The 22,582-nt window shown below is 39.9% G+C and overlaps 1 protein-coding gene across 3 annotated transcripts in view; it reads left to right on the top strand.

The window, feature by feature from the left end:
• The first annotated feature begins 6,213 nt into the window (after positions 1-6,213).
• The window catches only part of SEC24D (SEC24 homolog D, COPII coat complex component), a 57,472-nt gene continuing 41,103 nt past the window's right edge, over positions 6,214-22,582 (top strand). Inside the window, exons 1-7 of one of the 3 annotated variants that reach the window (XM_068403978.1) lie at positions 6,214-6,242; positions 9,106-9,300; positions 11,263-11,389; positions 13,481-13,629; positions 15,687-15,956; positions 18,102-18,223; positions 21,769-21,880. In XM_068403978.1, coding sequence (XP_068260079.1) covers positions 9,150-9,300; positions 11,263-11,389; positions 13,481-13,629; positions 15,687-15,956; positions 18,102-18,223; positions 21,769-21,880 — 931 coding nt within the window. In that variant the 5' untranslated portion in view covers positions 6,214-6,242; positions 9,106-9,149. The other 2 variants (XM_068403977.1, XM_068403979.1) reach the window with 2 other exon arrangements.

Raw genomic sequence — 22,582 nt, forward strand, 5'->3', positions numbered from 1 at the left:
TAGAATTTTGCTCCTGTCCCTTGTTATTCTCATGCCAGCTGCATCTCCTATCCCTTTGTTGCATCTATCATATGCAAATGATGTGATGGATTTTTTAAAAACTTAATTCTGATTTTCTTTGATTTAATTCTGATGTTTGTTTTTGTTGATGATGGTGAAGGCATCAATTAGTTGATACTAGAGGTATCCAAATAGTGCAAACCCAGTATTTTGAAAATCAATTTTGTAATCAATAGTGATATTTTTACAAATGACAGAGATGCTTTACTGGTATGTAGTACCTCTATTATTTTTCTATGCTCAGGCAGAAGATTTTTTTATTCCCACATTAAAGGTGGTGTAAAGCAGAAACACGGTGAATTTGAGTGCAAATAAGCATAAAAGTATTTGCATCTTAAGTAATTTCAGAGTGATTTTGAAGAGCTGTTTTTCTTATGCAAGAGATTCATTCAACAGTTATGAGTATTTCTCAGTACTAATGAACAGAAACCAGCTTAACCTGCTTATGGTATCAACTGATCAGAGAAAGGAAATAATATCATATGAGTTGCAGTAGACAATTATATGGAACAAATACGACTTCCTAACAGTAGGACTACACTCACAGGGTGTTGAATGACCACTAGCACTAGCTAAAATACAGCTGCCTTATTAACTGGACAAACAGAAAAAACAGACTGTAAATTCATCCCATGTTTTCCAATGAGAAAACTGAGTAAATCAATCAAGTAGCTAGTTTGCTATGAAGCGTTTGCTGCTTCTTACTCAAACAGGTCCTTTGTTTTTGATGATAGTAAGCTTATTTGAGTACTCTTCTAAGCAAGACTCCACTAACACATCAGAAATTTTATGCACAAGCAGGAAATGTAAAATGAAAGCCAATGAAAGTAAAGCTCATTCAGATGCTTTTGAATGTACAAGTGAAATATATCTAAGTTGAGAAATTCCATACATTCAGTAAGCAAACACAGAAAGGATCACATAACTTTCTGCTGTCCTTTCTTAGACTGATGGCTTAATGTTTATTCACAGTGCTTTATATATCTGACCTTGTTCATCAGATTATGATGAGAAGTTCTCATCTCTGTTTTTTTGTTACGGTGTGTTATGTAGCAATTATGGCAGGGTAATCAAGTCTTGGGTTTTTTTCTTTAAGAACTGGTAGTGCAATCTTCCACTCTCATGCATCTTAGACAGTACTAAATTAATTAAAAAAGAGAACTGAAATTCCCCAACTGAAACATCACAGCAGTTTTCTCCAAACATCCTATCTATCTCCTGTAAATGTTCCAGATCAAGTTGCCAAAATGTTGATTTCATTAGAAAAACCAAAATAGCAACAATCAGTGAGAGGAAGCAGAGGAGCCTCACAGTTTGCAGATACTGAAAAATCCAGAGGCTTGAACTAGCCAGGAAGTCTTTTGTAAAGAAAGCAGCCACACTCAGTTTTCTAAAGCACATTTGCTTTTGTAATGTGTGACTTGCATAGCATTTACCACATGTGGACCATAGAGTATTTTATAATCATTTCTATTTTACTGAGTTTCAGGGAAAGAATGTGGTTTTAGCTAATAGGGACCAATCTAACAAGAAAACAGGACCTTGGCTTTAAGGCAAGTGGCCTTTTCACAAGATCAAGTGTCTGTCCTAGGCAAATAATAGCATTAAATACTCTTTCACTCATGTATCTTTTCTTCCCTAAATATAATTTTTTGCTTTGCGAATATGCCAGTAAACTTTACCAACACTCTCCAAGGTAGGCAATGCATACCCTCTGTGGCGGTTGATTTTTGTCCTCTATGTGGGGGAGTTAGGGACCATGAAGACAAAAGGGTCATGTCATTGTGGACATGCCAGTGATGTTTAAAAGGGTTGGGTCACAGAAGGAGTGATGCACTCCCAGTCCTTCCTCTCCTCTGCAGAGTATAATGAAATGCAGCCATTTCTAGGGTGGAACAATGCAGCTGTTCAAAAGCTACCGGCAACTGTACAAGTCCAACAAAACCGCCCGGTTCACAGCAGGGAATAGAGAGTAACATTCAGTCTAAATGAATGTGCAGATGAATTCAGACAGACAGACTGTAAGTTTATGAATTGGAATTGGATTTACACTCCTTCTCATCTAAAAATATTCTGGAAACTTTAATGAGCGCAAGGTGTCAGGCTCTCTTTGTATATGGTATGCGGAAAGCAGCCTGAGAGGTAGAACAGCCTTTACCATCACTGGAGCGGGAGGTCAGTGCTTAAGCAGGAGGGAAAAGGGAGAATCACTTGCATGATCCATGTGCTCAGCAGTCCCTCATTGTGCCCCAGTGGCCCCTCTGACTGGCCAGGCCCGATTCCGGTGCTGGGTACTCTGGCTCACCACCTGTTCAATTAGTGTCTGATCTTGCAAAAAAAATCCCAAACAATAAGGAATTAATTCTTCCTTTATTGTGGCCTCATGCCTGAGCTGAAACAGGACTAGGTCATAGTGGATAGTCGCTGTAGGAAGTATCTATTGAGTACTTAAGAGAAAATATATATAGAAATTAATGTATGCCCAGGATTTTAACATTACTGTATTATTTTCCCCGAATAACAGCAGCTACATCAGTCATATTCTGAAAACCCTTTGCTCTCTGTTTTCATTTTATTTAGGGCAGTGTTTAAAGGGTGTGCTCCAATAATATTTTCTAATTGCCACTGAGATTGTTTAATCAAAATATCAGTATTCACTTCTCTTGTACCCTTATTGATGTTTCTGTTGTGCTTATTTTTTTATATTAGAAACATAACTGAGTCACAACACTGATGTATTTCTTCTTACAGTAGTGTTGTTCCCTGAAATAGTACATCTTTCCTTTTTCTTCATACAGAATTTTTTAATCTGACCTCACAGTCACACTACTTTTTTTCAGAAAAATAGTCCCTTCGAAATGATTGCTTCTTTTTTACCAGTCTTTGCTTTCATTTTAAACCACCTTTGTAAATATTAATTTCCATTTTGCTTGTAAAGTGCTTTACACTAAACTGTAAACTGTTTTCCGTAGATCTTAACTATACAGTAGACAAAACATTAAAGACTATTTTAGTGATTATATGTAAGCAAGACAGGAAAAGAAAGTAATCTTTTTATGTAAACAGCTTTTAGGACCCTTCTGATGTCGTGCAAAAGCAAACCTGCTGCTTTGTCTGCAGAACATACAAATGAAATTAAAAGGAGAAAACCAGTTTCAACAAAAAAAGCCTTTTAAAATGTACAAACTTTGGAGTTTTATGAACTATTCCTTGTGATGAAATAGTCTTTTCTTTAAAGAACGTACCCAATATTGCCCACATCTTCCCCTAGAGAATGGTTTAGAATATATTTTGATTTTTAAAAAAATCATATAGCACTGAACAGCAAATATTTGTCTTGTCACAGCTATGTGTTAACACAATCAATGTTAACTGCTACAAAAGCTGTATTACAGCTATCACCATGAGAAATGCATGCCCATAGCTGAAATGCATCACGGTGGTGGTCTGATTCTTCCTGGCAGCTTTTGCTAAAGCCCTATTCTAAGGACATCCTCTAAATGAAAAGGTTATGTTAGGATTTAGGTTTCCCAGGATCACATATTGTCTTAATGCAATGGTCTATGAGATAGGGACATGGAGTTCTGCACAGTTTGTCCATGTAGGTCTCCAGTAGTAACTTCAGGGAACAGATCAATCCCAAATGATGAAATAATTTAAAAAAAGAAAGAAAAATTTAATATTGGTCTCTGAAAGATTTGACTTAGCCTTCTACAGAGCCTGTATTAGTTCTGTATCCAATAGTCTCCCAAGTTGATGGATGACTGTGTTTTCTTTGTTTCAGAACTAATAGAAAAAATTCTAGTGAGAAAATTTTGAGGCAGGGGATTTGCTATTTTTTTAATATAGATTTTAAAAGCATATAGATTTAGACAAATTCTTCTATTTCCTTCACCAGTGCTAACTCCACGTTAGGTCTGAAATACATGAAATCACATTACTTTTCAGCAGCATTGCATAGGTACAACTTCAGGATAAATAGATTGTTAAGAAAGGTAATTTAACCTACAAGATCTTCACTACTGATGATGATAGAGAAGAAACCAGTCTGATTCTCAGATTTTATGATACATTTTAATTAAAATGATTTAATTTAAATGAAGTGACAACATCTTAGCAATCCTGCAATCTCATTTTTATGAAATTACTTTCCAGACCAGGAACGCACTTAAATCTTTAATCATGTTTCCACATTTCTGAAATTGAAAACCTTAAATTACTTTTAATGTTATAGGTGGAAACTGTAGATAAATACAACTTGTAGCTTCAAACATCTGGACCGTGACGTACTGGGTGCCTTTTGTCTCAGTGTTCCAGGCTAAAGGTCAATGGAAGCGAAGCTGCATCCTTGAAAAAAGAGGTGTCTTGATCCATTTCCAGAGCGGGTCTGAAAGAGGGGAAGAACTGACAAAGCTGTAGCTTCTCCTTGCTATCTTTTGCTGATCTCATCTTTCAGTTTCACTGGAGCTGATTTCAGGGAGGAGAAATCTGATAGTAAGTATTCAGTGGCCAAGTAAGTGCACGGTTCTTCAGTGCTGAATTATCCACAGCTGCTTACTGTTAATAGCTACGAGCTAGACACAACAGGACTGGTGGGACAGCGACCCGCCTGTCTCCACAAGAAGATAGGGAATGTCCAAATTTAAAGCCGTTATTTTCCTCAGTGGCATGGTATTTCAAAGCAATTTTGCATAACTGAAGGTAATTGTATGTGTCCATATAACTAGCAAAAGAGACAAGGACAATGGGTGAAACTACAGCACAGCAATGACGAAAGGCATTGTTTTGCATCTTGCTTATGAAAGAGTCACTGATACTCTGCAGCCAAAACCGCAGCCAGAACCACATCCAATTTAACTGATGCTTGTCACCTCGTGGACTAAGTTTTCCATTCTGATTTGGCAGCTGTGAGAGATTTGAAAGGTTTTAGATTTTCTCTGACATACCCAACAGTGTTGGACCTGATAACACGTAGAAAAACAGCTGATATTATTAGGTGGTGAATCTAGCTCTGGATAGCAAGAATGGAGGCAGGTCAAGACTTGTTCTTGCCCACTTTGTGTTGCTTGCTGAGGCTTCTTGTGAGTCTTTCGTGTAAAGGATACCCCTGTGTACCTTAATTTTGACATGTTTCAAAGGCACTGGGATTTTTTTCATAATTTTTTTGTATAGTAATGAATGCTTTTGACAATCTTGTCTGAGGTAGCCGTTACTGAGATTTAGCACCATGTAAAACTCTTCACTACTTTCAAAAGCTTTATTAAGGTTGTATAACAAACACTTAAAGGATAGGAAAGCCTATGAAGCCTGAATTCCAGATGCATAGGAGTTATGAAGCTGCCTTTGAGTGATGACTTTTTTTCTTTTTTGTAATCCTCTGCCACTTTTTTTTTTCTTTTTTTTTTTTTTTTTAACTTTAACACCACAATAAATGCTAGTTTTTTGACCAGGAAGAACAGTCCCTTTACCAACACATCTTTCTCATGTTACTCCTTATGTTTCTACTTTGTTAATTAGAAAAACATTGACTCTATCCTGTAACCAAGGTAGTATTTTTAAATGTACTTGAATAGTAACTAAAACCCGACTATGCAAAGAGGTAAAGTACCTGTATCATATTTCACTCTAGATATTCAGGTGGCATAATTTTACATATATATTTATATTCACGGATAAAAATGTGTTTTTAAAGCACATATGAGAAAAAGTATCATATTTTTAGGACATTTCTATGTTTCAAGAGGAGTTTCACCCTTAACATAGACGAAAAAATGAACTGATGGTAACAGTTACAAGCGGCGTGTGCTGTGTGTATTGGTTTCTAGTCGATCTAAGCTGCTCCGTATCTCTCTCTTCGGGACGCCCCCTCAGCCCCGCGGTCCCTGCTGCGAGCTTCTTCCCGAGCCCTTTGCCGTTTCCCAACGCCCTTCACCGGCGCGGTCAGCGCTCCCGGCGACGTGGCTCTTCCCCGTCGCGTTACGTTGCAGCGGTGGTGGCTCCACGGCGGTGGCCTTCGAGCGAGGCCGCGGGCCGGCTCCCCTCCCTCCTCCCGCCCCGCGCGGGCAGCCCCTGCTGGCGCGGCGTCGCTGCCGGCAGTGCGCAGGCGCCGCCGGCCTCGCGACGGAGCCGGGCGGGGGGGGCGCGAGGCGGTGGCGCGCGGGCAGCTCAGACGTGGCAGTAGGGTGAGTGCGCGAGCGAGTGTCCCCGAGCGGCGGCGGGAGCGAGGTTCCGCGAGCGGCGGCGCGCGCGGGCAGGCGGCGGGCTGCGCGCGGCCCTCAGGTAACGGTCCTGACGGCCGCCCCGGGATCGCGACCCGCCGCCTCAGCCTGTGGCGGGTGGGTGGGGGGCGGCGGGGGATTGGGCCCTGCCGGCGGGGAGAGCCCGGGTGAGCAGCCGCGGCGGGCGGGGGGGCCCTCAGAGGCAGCCGGAGGGGCTGTGGGCGCCCTGCGGCAGCGGGAAGCCGGGGGAGCTGCACCCTGCCCGCGGGGAGCCGGGGGGCCCGCGCCAGCCGTGCGCTGCCCCCGGGCGCCGGCACAGGTACTGCCGGCGGGCCGCCTTCCTGCTGCCGCGGGCGGGCAGAGGTGTCCTGCGCCGAGCGGGGGGTGAGACCTGTTGTGATGTTGAGTGGCTTAAAGTTCTTAGTTAATGGGGATAGAAACGTTAACTGTTCGCAGGATTTGCACTGAATTGCAGTGAATTTAAGCTTATGCTTTCATAGCTTATTCCAAAATGTGTTATTTAAAAAAATAAAAAATGTAGTGCGTGTAGCTGTATTCCGTTCTGTGTATATGTAGGCAAGTGCACACAGCCCAAAGGTTTTTTGCCAAATTGAGATTGCAGCATGCCTTGAGGAGGGACAGCACCTCTTCCTAGATGGTATGTTACGAAGCACAGTGTCTCTGAAGAAATATAAAGTTAATAGTTCTCTTTCAGTTAGCTAAGAATGTGATCCTCTGTTTTTGGTTCCGTGTCCTAGTTCTACATGCCCATAGTGGAGTTTTACATCTTCACAGAGGTACCAGTGCAGTAACACATTGAATAGGTGCAGCAATCCTCTGAAAAAAAAAGATGACAACCTATTCTGTAATAGCCATAAATTAAATCGTGGAGAGAGAAGTGCCTGTGTTAGTGTTGTTCCTCAGTCTGTGGAGTGTAAAGTAAACTAGTGTTAAGAGAGACAGGGAGAAAAAAGTTTTCATGTCCTTCTGTGTAGTGACACTTGTAAACAAACCCAGGGAAAGATCCGAGTTTAGCTGATCCTCTGATCTTTCTCATGCAATTTCCAGAATGACTGTATATGTCTCTTGTTAGAACCTGGTTGCTGAAACCTTAGGTGATCAGTTTCTGTTGATATTTTGAGTAAAAACTTGTAAACTATTTTCATTGTATGTTGGTATATATACAGATCTTGAGAAAGGATTAAATGTGCTCAGTGTTAAATAGACTCTGGAACTGTGTTCGATGAAAATGTTATTTTGCTTATGGTTAGAGATCCTGTCTCTCTTCAGCACAACCTCTGTGTGATTCCACTGTCTGTGGGAAGTTTGACGTGGCAAGATTTTTTTTTTTTTGTCTGTATGAGTAAGCTGTGGAGGAAGTGGTGTCCCCTGGATGCTGTCGCAGCTAAAGGTGTGGGCTGTTGCAGCTGCCTCAAAGTGAAGATGTCTTCCTTTATGTAAATACAAAATATATGTATGTCTGTGCTACTGTGTAGGTAATTTAGCGCTGACTTACTGTCTTTTGGAGCAACAAAAGCTCACACTGCCACGTCTTTGCTGATGGGGGCGGGAAGAAAGAACGGCTGGCAGCACGAAGCCTCTCTTTTAAACATTTTTTTCTTCTCCCTGTGTTTACCTTGTTAACTAAGAAATAGAAGACAATTCCCTAAGATTAGCTATCTGAAGCAGTTCTGCAGTGTAACTGCAACTGAGAAATCTTACTGCACGTTGAGGAGTGTGGCTTAGAGAGTTGCATGGGCGATGTGTGAGGAGGGCTAGGCCCTGTACCCGGCTCAAAGTGATTTCTTGTCTGACATGGAAGATGAGTAAAACTGATGCGTGTTCTTTTTTTCCAGAAATGTAGGTTTAATATGAGAAGCCTAGAGATGCATAGGCTCTCTGATAGGGATAGCTTTTCTCTACTGACAAGTGCCAGTGCAGCATGAATTTGACTGTTGTGATCTTGGAGCTGCGTGTGCTTCTGGAGCACAATTCCTGATTTACTTTCATCCAGTTTGCATACTCAAAGGTCGCTCAAGCCTAAGAATGTGAAGTATAGGTGGTTGGGAAAGCTATTTCAAAGGAACATTTAACATCTAAAATGCTAGCTTATGTCATGTGTCTTTAGTTCTTCTGGGATGTGTGACCTATGTACGTAGGACTCTGCAGAAGTAGTAAGTGCTCATTCAGGGTTTGGATCCTTAGCATTTCTCAAAACAGTTTTAATTTGGGCATCAAGAAACTTAGTGGAGTTCTGGTTTTGTTAAATTCAATATGAAGTCAAAATAAAAAATTATTTCTTTCATGGAAAAGAGGAAGCTAGCTCTCAAGGCTGCATGGTGTACAACTTCACTAACTTTTGAAATCTCTTGGTGGCAAGGGCACTGTATCTGAAAACTAGTCTTATGAAATACAATCATCTGGTTTAGTAATGCAGAATTCTTCAGATTTTCTAATTCTAATCTTAAATGATTGCGATTATCAGAATACTCCTTCCTGAAAGTTTCCTAAAAGTTTCTTCTATCCTGCTTAACAAAATCTGACTGCAAGAAAGATATTAAATGTTTTGTGAATGCTCTCATCATTAGAAAACCTTTTCTGGATTGCTTTTAATCAATTTCTGGTTTGTTTGGGTTTTTTTGTTTCTGTCTTTAACAACAAGAGAATCAAGATGTGAAAGCTTAGGGAAAAGATGCCTGGTAATAGCAAGGATAACAAGGTCCTTTTTTGCCCTCAGATGTGTCTTGTCTTTTTGGGAACACAGTTCACAGCCTTTTAAAACGCACAGAGTGAAGAGTAGTAACAGGTGTGACTTTCTCTTTTACAGATTCTTAAAGAGGACCTGATATTTGGAATGAGAAGATTGCCATCATGAGTCAACAAGGCTATGTTGCAGCTCCTCCATATTCCCAATCCCAGCCAGGAATAGGAGGCTTTTCTGCAGGTTTTGGAGCACCCAATTCTTCCCTTCATTATGGGCATTACGGGGACCCTAACTCCTCAAACTCAGCACCTCAACCAGGTATGAAACTGGCTTAAAATGTGTTTTCAGAGTCTACTTTTCTCTGAAGGCATTTTGCATCTCTTTTTCTTTCTTGTGTCAACACAAAATGCTCAACTTTACACTGCTACTGCAATAGGATCCTGCACTAGCTTTATCTGTGTTATTGTTGACGCTCAGATGTTGGTGTAAGATGGGTATCTGACCTTCGTGTGTGAATTCCATTGTCCAGGAAGCAATCAGCACCAGTGCTTAATGCTGTATTATGAGTAATACCTAATACAGACAAATACAAAAGAGGCGATTTCTGGGAACAGAGAGATGTTTTTCAACTCATATGTGTTCATGGCAAGCAAGTGCTCAGAAACAGGTTGTATTCTTCAAAATAGGACTGCTGTCCTACTGTATTCTTGAGCACAAACTTGCCTATGAGTATGCGCTGGTGTTCCCCTACTTAAGCTTGCTTACTGGGCGATGTATTTCTATAATGAGTGGTAAGTAGAGCCCATCTGCTTGCTAACCACCCAGAAGACAATTACTTTCTATGAGGAAGGGCACCTTGGGTGCAAGCAAATGACAAGCAAAGGGGATATTTGCTCTATTTCTAACAGCATAATCATGCTACAGAGAATGTAATTGACATCCAACAGATAACTATGACCTTGTCTCTCCTTTGCTTTTCATTAACTTACTCATACATGGCTTCAGATCTCTCAAGAAGTACAATATATGAGTATATAATATATATAATATATGAGTACATGGTGGCTGAAGCTTAAAAAAATCATTTGAGAGAATTATGGAATTTAATGGATAGAATTTAAGCCCATTTTGCTGTATGCAATTCATGCTGGTCTAATTTCAGTAGAGTCAAAGGGGGTATGCTAGACTAGTGAATTGGGGCTGTGGAAAATATCCGAAGAGTAAGGTTCCCTCTTCCCTCTGTAAGTCTACTAATATACATAGCCAGGATAGGGAGAGAGGAAGAGGGGTCATCTCAATATTTTGCCTGATGTTACAGGGGGAAATCGGTTAAAATAGTAAAGATGTCTGAAGTATTCTCCAAATCATCTAAAAAAAATGAACCCAATGAAACCAGGACACATGGTAATGACAGAACTAAGTATCCAAGTATATTGAGGTTTTTTAAATATTCTGTGGTGTCCTTCATTTTTGTGTTGTCATGAAAACAGAAGAAAGAAGGTGTTTTACCTAGTTTCTCCAAAACTTTTTATTAATGACAGCAGGAGTTGTGTTACCTTAATCCGATGCTGAATATAGTCAGAAGATAGAACTACTGGTAATTGGCTTATTAGAATACTTGGGAAAAATACCAGGTTTAGCACCAAACAAATTTTTGATGTTAGAGTAACTTAAAGGAAAATAGTTCAAGAAATACAGGTTGAAAAGCTGTTTATTCAGCACTGCTGTTTACATAAATTATAGTCCCTTCATAGGCACTGTTCTGGATCTGAATTGAGAAACATTTTTAGCGTAGGTTCACAGGCTCTACATATGAAGGCTTTTTTTTTTAAAAAAAAGGTTGTTCCAAGTTTTCTTTCTGACCGTGGTCTCTGAAATCAAAGGGACCTCTTGGTTCTACCTATAACGATAACTGGGTGACAGGGTGTTACCAGTGTCCCAAATTGAATTGCGGAGTCTGTTTGTTCATTCTTGCTTCACTCTTACTGCCCCTCTTGGGTTCTTTTGCTGGAGAGTTGCCAACTGCTCTTCCTTTTTACTGTCTGTTCTCTTTCATATCTGCTTCTGTAGCTGGCCAGAAATCCATCCTTTCTTATGGAATCACAGAATGACTGAGGTTGGAAGGGACCTCTGGACATCATCTGTTCCAACCCCCCTGCTCAAGCAGGGCCACCTAGAGCTGGTATTTTTATTGCTGGAGCAGGGCTGTACACTTGTATTTCTTGGTGATCTTATGCTTTCTTATAGGGTTCTTACATAAAAGTACTTATTTTTTTGCAGGTGTGTTGAAATCAACCATGCCTTTTGGGTCTTCAGCTCCTGTTGGGCCTCCACCACCTGGTACACATCAATTCAGCCAGACCAACTTCCAAAATGGGCCTAGTACACCAGGGCAACAGCCACATAGGTGACTTTCAAGAATTAATACATGAGATCTAAGCTATTTGACCTCTGTTACCTCTCTTTGGCTGCTTCACTGACATCTAAGTATGGCATCCCTTTTGTTTTCAGCAGTTCTGACTTACTCCAGTTCTGAACTGCATCTTCTCATTCTGTTCCCTGTGATGTTAACGTGCCAGATCATACATTGATCTCATTAAGTTCCATTTTACAGCAAGTCAGGTCTTTATCATGCATTGTTTTATTTTTAATTATTCTTTCTTCTTGATCTTAGACTTATTGCTTCAGAGCAGCTGTAAGGTGTTATAAGTGCTGTTTGATACAGAAGTTGCATTCATTTTTTTTGTTCGTTTTCTGATGTCTCGATTCTCCTTTGTTGTGAGGTACCATGAAGTTGTTATTTACAAACTAAGAGTCACCAGCGAGTTTTGACTAGAAGCTGGTGCATGTCCCTCTATCTGTAGTCCGTTCCCCCCGCCTTGTTAGGATGTCTTTGCTTCATTGTTGTGGGATCACAGCCAAGGCTTCGTAGGGTACTTTAAAGACATCTTATAATGCAGTTTTGTTATACCCTCTCAGATGGATGTCTACTACTCTTTTGCTTAGGTCTGAGATTGACTATGAAGAGTTTATTTGAAGTGCAGTTGTCCTGCCTCCAGAGCTCACAGGAAGAAGTGAAGGAGGCAGGAGTGGAGAAGGGAGAAAACAGGGACAAGTGGAAGCTGTAAAAAGAAATCTTGGAAAAATGATTATACAATGGGATAGGCAAGCTTTATTACACAGTCGTTATATTGCAGGTAGTTAGAAGTGGGTAAATATGCTTAGTGCTCTTATTTAATTTTGTCAATTGTTAAATATTTTGCTCACCTCCCAGGAATGGCGAAATTAGTTTGTGTACCTACAGTTATTTTAGTTTTAGTGAACTTGACACCATTTAACAACATTCTTGTTTTAGTTGGTTGAAGTCTTAATCTGCTTCTGTGCTTTTTAGTTGTTGTATAGTTATTTGTGTTCAAATAAAGCCATGTATATGTTTTATTAGGCATCAAAATAGGAAAGCTTATTTGTTTGTGTGTTATCACTGTGTAAAGGAGGACCCAAAGAGACTGGTGATCAATTGTAAAAGGCAATGTGCTAATGCATAGGGAGAAGTGGTTGTTGTCCTGAAGATGTAAAAACAAGGTGAACAGAGACAAGTTGACATGATCAACCCAGCAAAATACTGATTCTCCTTCCTAGCTTCCAGTCATTGCCCTCACAGCTGCATATCTACTATTTTTCACCTGATCTTGTTTTATTCCCGAATTGCTGAGAGCTGCTATTCTAGGACAGGAAATTTCCACATCGAAATTTCCACATCAAAATTTCAAGGAAAGTGAATTCTACTTCTCTTGATATAGGCCCCTCTTCAGATTTAGAAGTGGTCACAGGAAAGTCAGTGTATATCTTCTTTGGGAGATAGCCTGAGATCTTATTTTTCCAGAGTGAAATAGTCTGGTAGAAAATATCTTTATAAGCCACATGTGTGTTACCTCTTTCTTTTCTTTGGTTGTTTTTCTTGCATTCATGTTTCTCCATATGTGATAATCATGAAGCAGCTTTTCCTTACCTGCATCTTCTTTTTTCCTCTACTACAGAGAACTCCGTAACAGTTTCTCACTTCATTTTCCTCTCTTCACAGATTTTTCACCTAATCTTCTTCACCCATTCCCAGCAGGGAATCTTCCTTTATAAGCGTGGAAAGGGGATGGAGTGATGCAATATGTTCAGAAGCTTGTGTTTCTTAATCTTCAAGCTTTCATATAGTTATTACCACTCTCTCTTTGCCATGGCATACTCACTCTTCTTTGTTTCTAATAAGTATGCAAACAAACATGTACTGTCTTTTTTTTTTTTAACAAGTGTGCTTTCTCTCTGTGCTTCATGACTGTTTTAATACAAGTATACATTTTTAGAGCAGAACATGAGCAAACTCTCTTAAGAGTTTGTCTGTCCTAATAAATTGTTTCAGCACCATCCTTGTGAAGGTGTGAGACTGTCTAGAATTATGATTGGTTGATGTAATTTTTTGCATAACTGCACTAATTTTTCTCTTTAGGTTTCAAGGCCCTCCACCTCCAAGCAATACAGGACCTTCCTATCCTCCCTACAGTCATCAGTCACAACCAGCCTACCCAAATACTGCACCCACTTCACCTACAGCACAACTTACTAACCAGCTCAACAGCATGCAGATAAACAGCTATGGTAATCAGTTTTATCTGATCTGATTGACTTTTTCTCAGTTAAAGCTATTAAGACTATGATAATTAGAAACTTACTGAACTTCTATATAAATGGAAAATGAAATCTTTGACCACTACCATTTGCTCAGGTTCTTAGATTTTTTTTTTAATCTTACCCTATTCCTTAAATCAATATTCTCAGGTTAATTCTGAATTGATATTTGATGAACCTTCCATAAAAGTCATCTGTCTTATCAGTCATTTCTCAAATTACTTGGTGATCCTGTCAGTAACAGCCAAGGCATGAGCAATAATATGCAGACAGGGTTTCATTTTTCTCAGCTTTTTAGAGTTTCTCTCTCTTTTGAAACTATCTTATTCTTTTTTGTTCCAATCTTATAGTTTAGTTTTTCATCTAAATTTATTTGCATTGATTTTGAAGTTAAAACATCTCAGACCTAAGGCATGAGTTAAAGATGTGATCATGTCATTATTCCATGTAAATTACTTCCCACCACTAATTTTCTGTTTGCTTTTTCTGAGTATTTCCTGGTGAAATTTACCATTTCATTTAAAAGGAGTGGAATTTAGTTAGCATCTTGTTTTACTCAGGCCAGTGTGTTTAGGAGGATGAAATTTTTAAATGAGAATCACTTTGGTGGTTGATATCTTTGTAAGATATGTGTGAAGGTGAACTTTTCAGTTCAGGCTGCACTGATACTATATCACTGTTCCTGCCCTGGCTTTATGAGTTGCTGATTTGACTTAAATGAAACCTGCATAACTACCATGGGTCTGACCTTTTGTTTGGACAATTACTTGTAAAAATATACACCTTAGAAAAATTAATTTAGACTTGAATTCAACCTTGAGGTACTGAACTGCAAGTGCAAAATTAACTCAGACCTTTTTATACAGGATGAAGTGTGACCCAGCACCTCTAGAGCACTTCATATAGAGCAATTGATACGATTTAGAGCAAAAATTTTCTTTTGCTTCCTGCCTTCATTATACTGCCTTCAGCAACAATTATGTAAAATATAATGTTCTTGCTTATCGTGTTACATGCTGGAACGTTGAGATACCCTTTAGACCACTGAAGACTTAAATTCTTTACAACTCTGCCTCTGTGTTGGGTTTCATTCTTCTGATTTTTCCTTAGCTGTAAGTCTAAGATGTTGTAACTTGACAGACTGCTGAAATTCACAGCTTGTAGAGCTACTGGAGTGATGTTTGTTTGTACCAGCTGAGAATCTGAGCTTGTGTTTTGCATGTGAAATTTTTTTTTCAGTTAACATGCCTGACAGAATGCATTTCAGTATTTGTATATTGACACATTAGTCCTTTTGCTCAAAACCTAATTTTAGTTGATTTTTTTAGCTTTCTTGAAGATTATTTTGCTGTAGGTCTTTGGGGAGAAATTTGACTAATAAAATGTAGGTTTTGTAAAGTAATAACTATTTACAGATTGTAAGTCTCAAAAAAACCCCTATTTCCAAAGTCCTTTTAATTCTAATTGGAATCTGGATCTTATAAACAGCAAACTATTCCTCACCAGTGTGTACAAAATAATACCACATTTTTCATCTTTTAGCGTCAAAACCAGAAGATGGTAGTAAACCAGATAAAATGAGTGGATTTATCTTCCATCGAACTTGTCATGGTGAAATGGAAATAGCAGACTAACAAAAAGAGAAGTTGGTTATTAAGCAAAAATAATGTTGTTTCACATTATGAAATTAAATATTTCAAAAGCAAATAGTGATTTATGTGTATTCTAATCAAGAATTGTCAAAGGCTGGCTTCCCTCTCTCTTTCCCCATCCACCCCAGCTGCAGGGTTTTATTGAAAATAGAACCAAAAGAAATAAAATTGAATGTCTGAATCAGTTCAGCCTTAAACTATGAGGTCAGATTTGTCATGTGAACAGGCATTCAGAATCCCCATAATGCAGCATTGTCAGTATGGGATACAATATTGCCTATATGTTGTAAATGTACTGAGCAAAAATAGAACACCTTCCACACAGACTTAGTAGGTTGTCATTTTTTGACTCAGCTGACATAGTTTCTTGCTCAGGTCCTGGCACTACTCCGAGCTCTCGCATGTCTTCTGGGCATCCAGCATCTTTTCAGGGTCCACAAGTACCACCACCAACCCAGCAGCAAATCACTTTACCACCTGGATCACAGGTTCCTCCACCAGCAAATAATGTTAATGGCCTTTGTACTCAACCATCATTGCCTCCTATGGCCAGACAAGATGGAATCCCTGCACCTGCACCCCCAAATCCTAACTTGCAGCAGCTTTCAGGGCAGCCTCCAGGGCCTGGATGTTATCCTCAGCAAGGTAAGGAAGGATGTTTGTTATGTAATTGAAAACAAAACATGCATGGAGGATCACTGGTGGAACTGCGACCACTCATGGTTGATGTTCTGCTGACTTGGAAAAAATGAAAATTTAATCCTCTTTTTGTAGAATGGAAAGATGTGCATTGTCAATCAGTACATTCAAGGCAGGCTAAGCTTTTACTCAAACGTTTAGCACTCTGTGGGGACTGTAACAAGAAAAAGGAGATTAATTTGGATCAGCAACAGAATTATTTGGTTAGTTATGCACAACATAGTACAGAAAGGAGGTTTTCTTATACTCTGTAAAGGTATAGGTTGTTCTCTGTCTTATACTGCTGTCTGTCATAAGCATTGTCTCTCTTTAGCCCGCACCCAAGGCTAAACAATAGCCAGTTATTCTATGACTGAAGACCCCTCCCCAGCTGAGAAAGGGAATTAGGAAAAGGAGGGAGACTCATGGGTTGAAGTTTAAGCAGATTTAATAAAATAAGAAAACGGATATCGATACTAGTACGAAAGACGCAAAGTTATGCTTAGCCCATAGAGTGGTGGCAAGTCCCTCCAGGGATCTCAACTGTTGAGGAGAAGAGAGGAGAGCAGAGCAAAGATCCCCTGCTATCCCCCACAAGCTTTCCGATTTCACAGGATCACAGAATCAACCAGGTTGGAAGAGACCTCAGGGATCATCGAGTCCAACCGTTGCCCTGACACCACCCTGTCCACTAGACCATGGCATTAAGTGCCATGTCCAGTCTTTTCTTAAACACATCCAGAGATGGTGACTCCACCACCTCCCTGGGCAGCCCCTTCCAATGTCTAACGACCCTTTCTGAGAATAAATTCTTCCTAATGTCCAACCTGAACCTCCCCTGGCGAAGCTTGGGGCTGTGTCCTCTTGTCCTATCGCTAGTTGCCCGGGAGAAGAGGCCGACTCCCACTTCACTACAACCTCCCTTCAGGTAGTTGTAGACTGCAATAAGGTCACCTCTGAGCCTCCTCTTCTCCAGGCTAAACAACCCCAGCTCCCTCAGCCGTTCCTCGTAGGACAGACCCTCCAGACCCTTCACCAGCTTGGTCGCCCTCCTCTGGACTCGCTCCAACACCTCAACATCTTTCTTGAAGTGCGGGGCCCAGAACTGAACACAGTACTCAAGATGCGGCCTCACCAGTGCCGAGTACAGAGGGACGATCACTTCCCTAGACCGGCTGGCTACACTATTCCTAATAGAGGCCAGGATGCCATTGGCCTTCTTGGCCACCTGGGCACACTGCTGGCTCATGTTTAGCCGGCTGTCGATCAGCACCCCCAGGTCTCTTTCCGCCGGGCTGCTTTCTAACCACTCTTCCCCCAGCCTGTAGCGCTGCATGGGGTTGTTGTGGCCGAAGTGTAAGACCCGGCACTTGTTCTTGTTGAACCTCATGCCGTTGGTCTTGGCCCATCTATCTAACCTGTCCAGATCCCTCTGTAGGGCCTTCCTACCTTCCAGCAGATCGAGGGATTTATAGTGAACCTGATCGAGCAGATTTATAGTGAACCTGACATTAATGTTACAGAACACACCCGTGGGCCAGCCTGGGTCAGCTGCCCTGGCTTTCACTGCTAATGGCTTTGATCACCATACCACAGCTGGCCACAAATTGAAACAAACTGTAACAGAAAATGGATTCTTTAATTTTATCCCCACGAAACCAGGACATTAGCTTTCAAAAATGCTTTACTATAGCAATAAAGAATTGTAACTGAATACAATTGTTTCACCTTACATAGGTGAGTAAAACAGTTATTTTGACAACTAAAAAGCCAGCTAACTAGACCAGTTTGCATTGACTAATGTTAGGGGAGAGATTCTTGCTAATGTAATGGCCTGGTTTGAGTAGCTGTGGTACTCTCTACTAACCATCATCCTACTTGACATGTACCTGAAAACTTTGGAGCCAAAGTTGTCACACCTAGTTTTATGCTTACCTTTAAAACATAGACTGCATGAGCCAAAGTAATCCATTTCTTTCACTTGCTGAAAACAGAAGGGAAGGAGAAGTTGCATTTAGTTGAGTAAGAATGAATTGTATGGCAAAAGTTGATGTTAAAAATTGATAACACAACTTAAATCCTTTAAATGAATTGTTATTTGTAACTTTGTAGCAAACTATGGTCCTCAGATGGCAGGATCTCAACTGTCTTATCCTGGTGCTTTTCCTGGGGGTCTGGCACAGCTTGCAGGCCCACAGCAGAAGAAACTTGATCCTGACTCTATTCCAAGCCCAGTAAGTATTGTGGCACTAATTTTTTTATAAAAGTAAATTTCTGCTGCATTTAAGATAAAGGAATGACGATGCTAATATTGTATTTATTTTAGTTGATGGGTTTTTTTGTAGCATAAAATTGCGCTTACATGGCTTGGTTCACAAGATGTTCCCATTTTTGCAGTTTCTTAATTACATGCAATTTTGTATTCTGTGCTGTCAGTTTTGTATAAATTAGTGCATAATGTTAGTTTTAGTACTAGAAGAGGCTTTATAACTTTATCTAACATGGGACATACCCATGACTCCAGATACTTTAATAGGAATTCTCAACAGGGTTCTTAGTATGTCAGTGAGCAGTACTGAAGGTACTGAAGTGGGAAGTACTGAAGCTGCATTCACTGCAGCTAATCATCTTTCCTTTTCACTCCGGAAAGTCTGAAGGCTTAAACTTAGTAACAGATAGACACCTAAAGTAGGATTTGTGCAGAATACAGATATGTGAACTCTAAAACTGCAATCCTGAAAATGGTAAGTCCCATGCTCAAAAGCCGCCTTGCCATTTGATTTCAGGAGTTTCCCAGGCAACTAGAAATATTTCCCTAAGGATCCTTCCAGTTGTGGCAGCCTTGTAAAGATTTCAGTAGCTTGGAATATACTTAATGCTTACGTATCATACAGGCTGAAGAGGCTCAGCTGTTGAAGCCCGCCCGGACATGCACTAGTGGGACAATGTTGCTTCTTAGAATGGTGTTAGAGAAAACAAGGTTATGGTTGTGTCCATCTTTCTTAAAGTAGTCTAATTGTTACCCAAAGGAATAGCTAGTCAGATGCAGGCTGCATTTAACTTCTTTATTGAGAACAGCTGATTGAAATAGAGGGAGAAAATGTGCTGAACTCATGGGGAAAACACATTCTGATGCACACACTTATACTGGTTCTGGCAATTGTCCATATAGGTCAAAAGGTCCTTGGAGAGTAGGGATTCTTGAAGCAGGCTGTGTCCTGCAGCTTTGACCTAGAACTTTCTACTTTAAAAAATGTATTAACCACCACGCTGTAAGCTAGTCTGGGTGAAAGAATCTTCCACTTCTCTGCTGAGGCAGTATTGCTGTACAGGAAAGAATTTGTGTTCCACTGAGACAGGGGAAAAGCATTTGTGTAAAAGCCTGACCTGGCTAGTAGGGAGCAGCCTTGCTTCCTTAAATTGGGATATTCTTTTTTTTTCCTTCTAGAAAGGATTATTTGTTTTATCCAGTGATGGTTTTGATGTAAAATCCCCAGAATTTTTGTAAAATGCTTGTTGATAATCACTTAGAGGTCTATGTAACAACTGCAATTGCCTCTGTTAAAGGCGATTTTCAAGTTAAATGAAAACCATTGTGTAAAAAAAAAAACAAACAAACCCTAGAGTGAGTGTCTGTGTAATTAACAAATGCCCTTAATAAGTCAGTCACTCTTAGTGTTTCAGTATGGTGCTTTTTACATGAGAAGGATAAAATGGTCTTGTCTAATTAAAACAAAAGGGGTGGGGAGAAGGAGGTCTGGCATGAAAGCATGGACTGATGTCTTGTTTCAATTACGCATGTAGAATAAACAACCTTGACTATGACAGTGATGTTAAAATAGGTTAAAAGTTTTGTTTAAGCAGCACAGAGAGGGACAAAACAACTTGTTTAAAAGAAACATGATCTGGGTCAATGTCTGTAAAGGGCAAAAAGCTAATTCAGAATAAGGAATAAGTATGACCATGTGTATTTCTCTTGTTATATTTACATTATATAATTACAGTAGTGTTGCCAGATACATTTACTTCTTATCTTCAGCCATTGTTGATTTATATTTTTCTTACATATGTTAGAGGTTGATACGTACTCTGACATCTATGAAAACTAGCATCTGGGCTTTGTCAACAATTATTTCCAAGAGTAATGATATATTTAGGTCAGTTCACTGCAGAACGCCATGGTACGTTGATCCTTTGCAGAGCTAAGTCTGAAAGCGGTTTGCTTTCTTCAGCCAGTGGACCTTCTTAGAGCGAAACCTTTTTCCTTCTAATGCAAGAGTTTATCAATAAGCGTACAAGCCAAGGAGACAGGGAAAAGTAATCAAGCAGAAGATACACAATACATTCCTCAGAGAGCTTGTTATGTTTAAATTGCAATACAAAAACTTTATTGGGAAAAAAAAAAGTTACAGGCCCCAGATTATTTCCAGTGTGTTAGGAAATACCTCTTGGACAAAGATCAATAGACTCTATGCAACTAATTTTGTTTTTCTTCTCTGTTTGCTTTCCAACAGAGGCTTCTGAACTTCCCTAGCTATTATTAGAAATTCATGTGCAGTGTAAAGATACAATTCCATGGGATACCAGCAGCAGTGGCAAAGCCAGTTTCAGAAATTTCCTGTCTCATTCCTCTTGCCTCTCACATCTGTTAAGCTACACTGTAAACCAGATTGCTGAAAAGATAGCTTCTTTGAGGGAAGAGGAGGAATAATGCTATCATCCCAGTGATCCCGTTTATGGTGTGGAACAAAATACAGCTTTATAAAGCTTCAGTTATATCCTGAAAAGTATCAAATTTAAACAGGGGTGAGGGACTGTGCAGAAGTGACAGGGGAGGAAGTGTATGGGAAAGGAATTTGTTCAGTAGTAAAGCTTCATGAGTGTTTCATGACATTACATTGTAAATTGCTATAATCTAGGCTTCAACCAGAATAAATCTGTACATGATCCGAGCTGCCTCATTTTAATAAAAATTTCTGTGGTTGCTCTCCTTTACTTTCTTTCTAGGAGGAAGCTCACAACATGGTAGTCTGACCTAGAATGAAAACCCTGAGCTCCAGTGTTGAAATACTACCTAACAGCCAACGAGGCTTTTCTCAGGAGTTTAAATTGCTGCTTTCCAAATGGCAGTGTTGAAATATAGCTCAGCTAGGAAGGTGATCTGCTATGTAGATTATTGTTTATTTCATAACCACCCTGTGCATGAAGCCTAGTGAGGAGGAATGAGGGCTAACCCCTCCCACTGTTGTGATCTGATCAGTTACCTGTACATTCATTTACGAAGAACAGCAGCTCGCACAACTATGGTCATACAAAAGATAACCTGGTATATATGGCATCTGAGTAAGGGGATGCAACCCTTACTCAGTTTGATCTGGGAGAACGGAAGGCCAGATTCAGTAACAAGGACTTACACCATCACTCCCTTCGCTTTGCTGGCTAGCCTCTCTTGAAAAGGTCTGTCCTCCTAGCAGTCAATATACTTAAATCTAAACAACTTATTTGTTCACTGTATGTAGGTCTTATCCACCCCAACATGTAGTGTTAGTCCTGAGTTCCAGCAGGCAACTGCAGTTGTAAATGAGTTGTACTGCTCAGCTGTGTGTATAGTTTTCTAGTTGTTAAGTGTCCCAGAAGCCTGTATTGTGGTAGGTTTGTAGCACCTCTGTGTAAGAAAATGTCCATAGTGTTACTTGGTGTAGATGTTAGCATAACTTTATGAACGTACCTGAATGCATGGCTTACCTTTCTCATACTGTTCTTGCTTCTTATTCATCAGATTCAAGTAATGGAAAACGATAAGGCTTCTAGGGGAGGGCAGATCTATGCTACAAACACTAGGGGACAGGTTCCTCCTCTTGTCACCACAGACTGCGTAATCCAGGACCAAGGTAACTGTCCTTGTTGCTGATTTGGGAGTCTTTCTAGGTGAAATCAAATATAATTTAAAAAAACCCAAAAGACTAAATTCTCAAATTTCTCATCAGAAAATGATGCTCCTTACTCAAAATTGATCATGAAATGGGAAACTCCCTTTAAAGAAGAAAAAAAAAAAAAAAAGCGGGGGGAGTGGGAGTTGAATACTTACACCTTGGCTTAACATCTCTTCTACCCTCCTGACCTTTAAAATAATATGAATAGTTGAGACAACTTTTCTTTTTTAACTTAACATTTTTCGAGGTTTTAAATTTCAAGTTGAAAGTCCTTTTTTGATTCTTCTGAAATTTTGAAAGATGGAAATTTTGAAGAAGCAGTGAGACTAGCACTGTTATGTTTTAAGATATGAATTTTTGAAAAATCTATTCAAGCAATAGGGGCAGCGTGCAAGCTGTCTAGTTGACTTTAATTTTTCCTTTGGCGTGTGTATCTGCCTTTGCCTCTGCCTGGAGCCTGGAAGTACAATATTCCACGTGCTGCTCTTGACAGCAGACTTGGTATTTTAATACAGATTAAACTGATGGTATCATTTAGTCCAGCATTAATTTATCAGTACTTGGATAAACTGTATAAAACGTACAAACACATTGAGATTTTTTGGCATGATCTGAGAATAGGGTAATGCAGTTCTGATGAACAAAGAAATTCCTTTCAAG

The sequence above is a fragment of the Nyctibius grandis genome, chromosome 6 (assembly GCF_013368605.1).
Source record: "Nyctibius grandis isolate bNycGra1 chromosome 6, bNycGra1.pri, whole genome shotgun sequence".
NCBI lineage: Eukaryota > Metazoa > Chordata > Aves > Nyctibiiformes > Nyctibiidae > Nyctibius > Nyctibius grandis.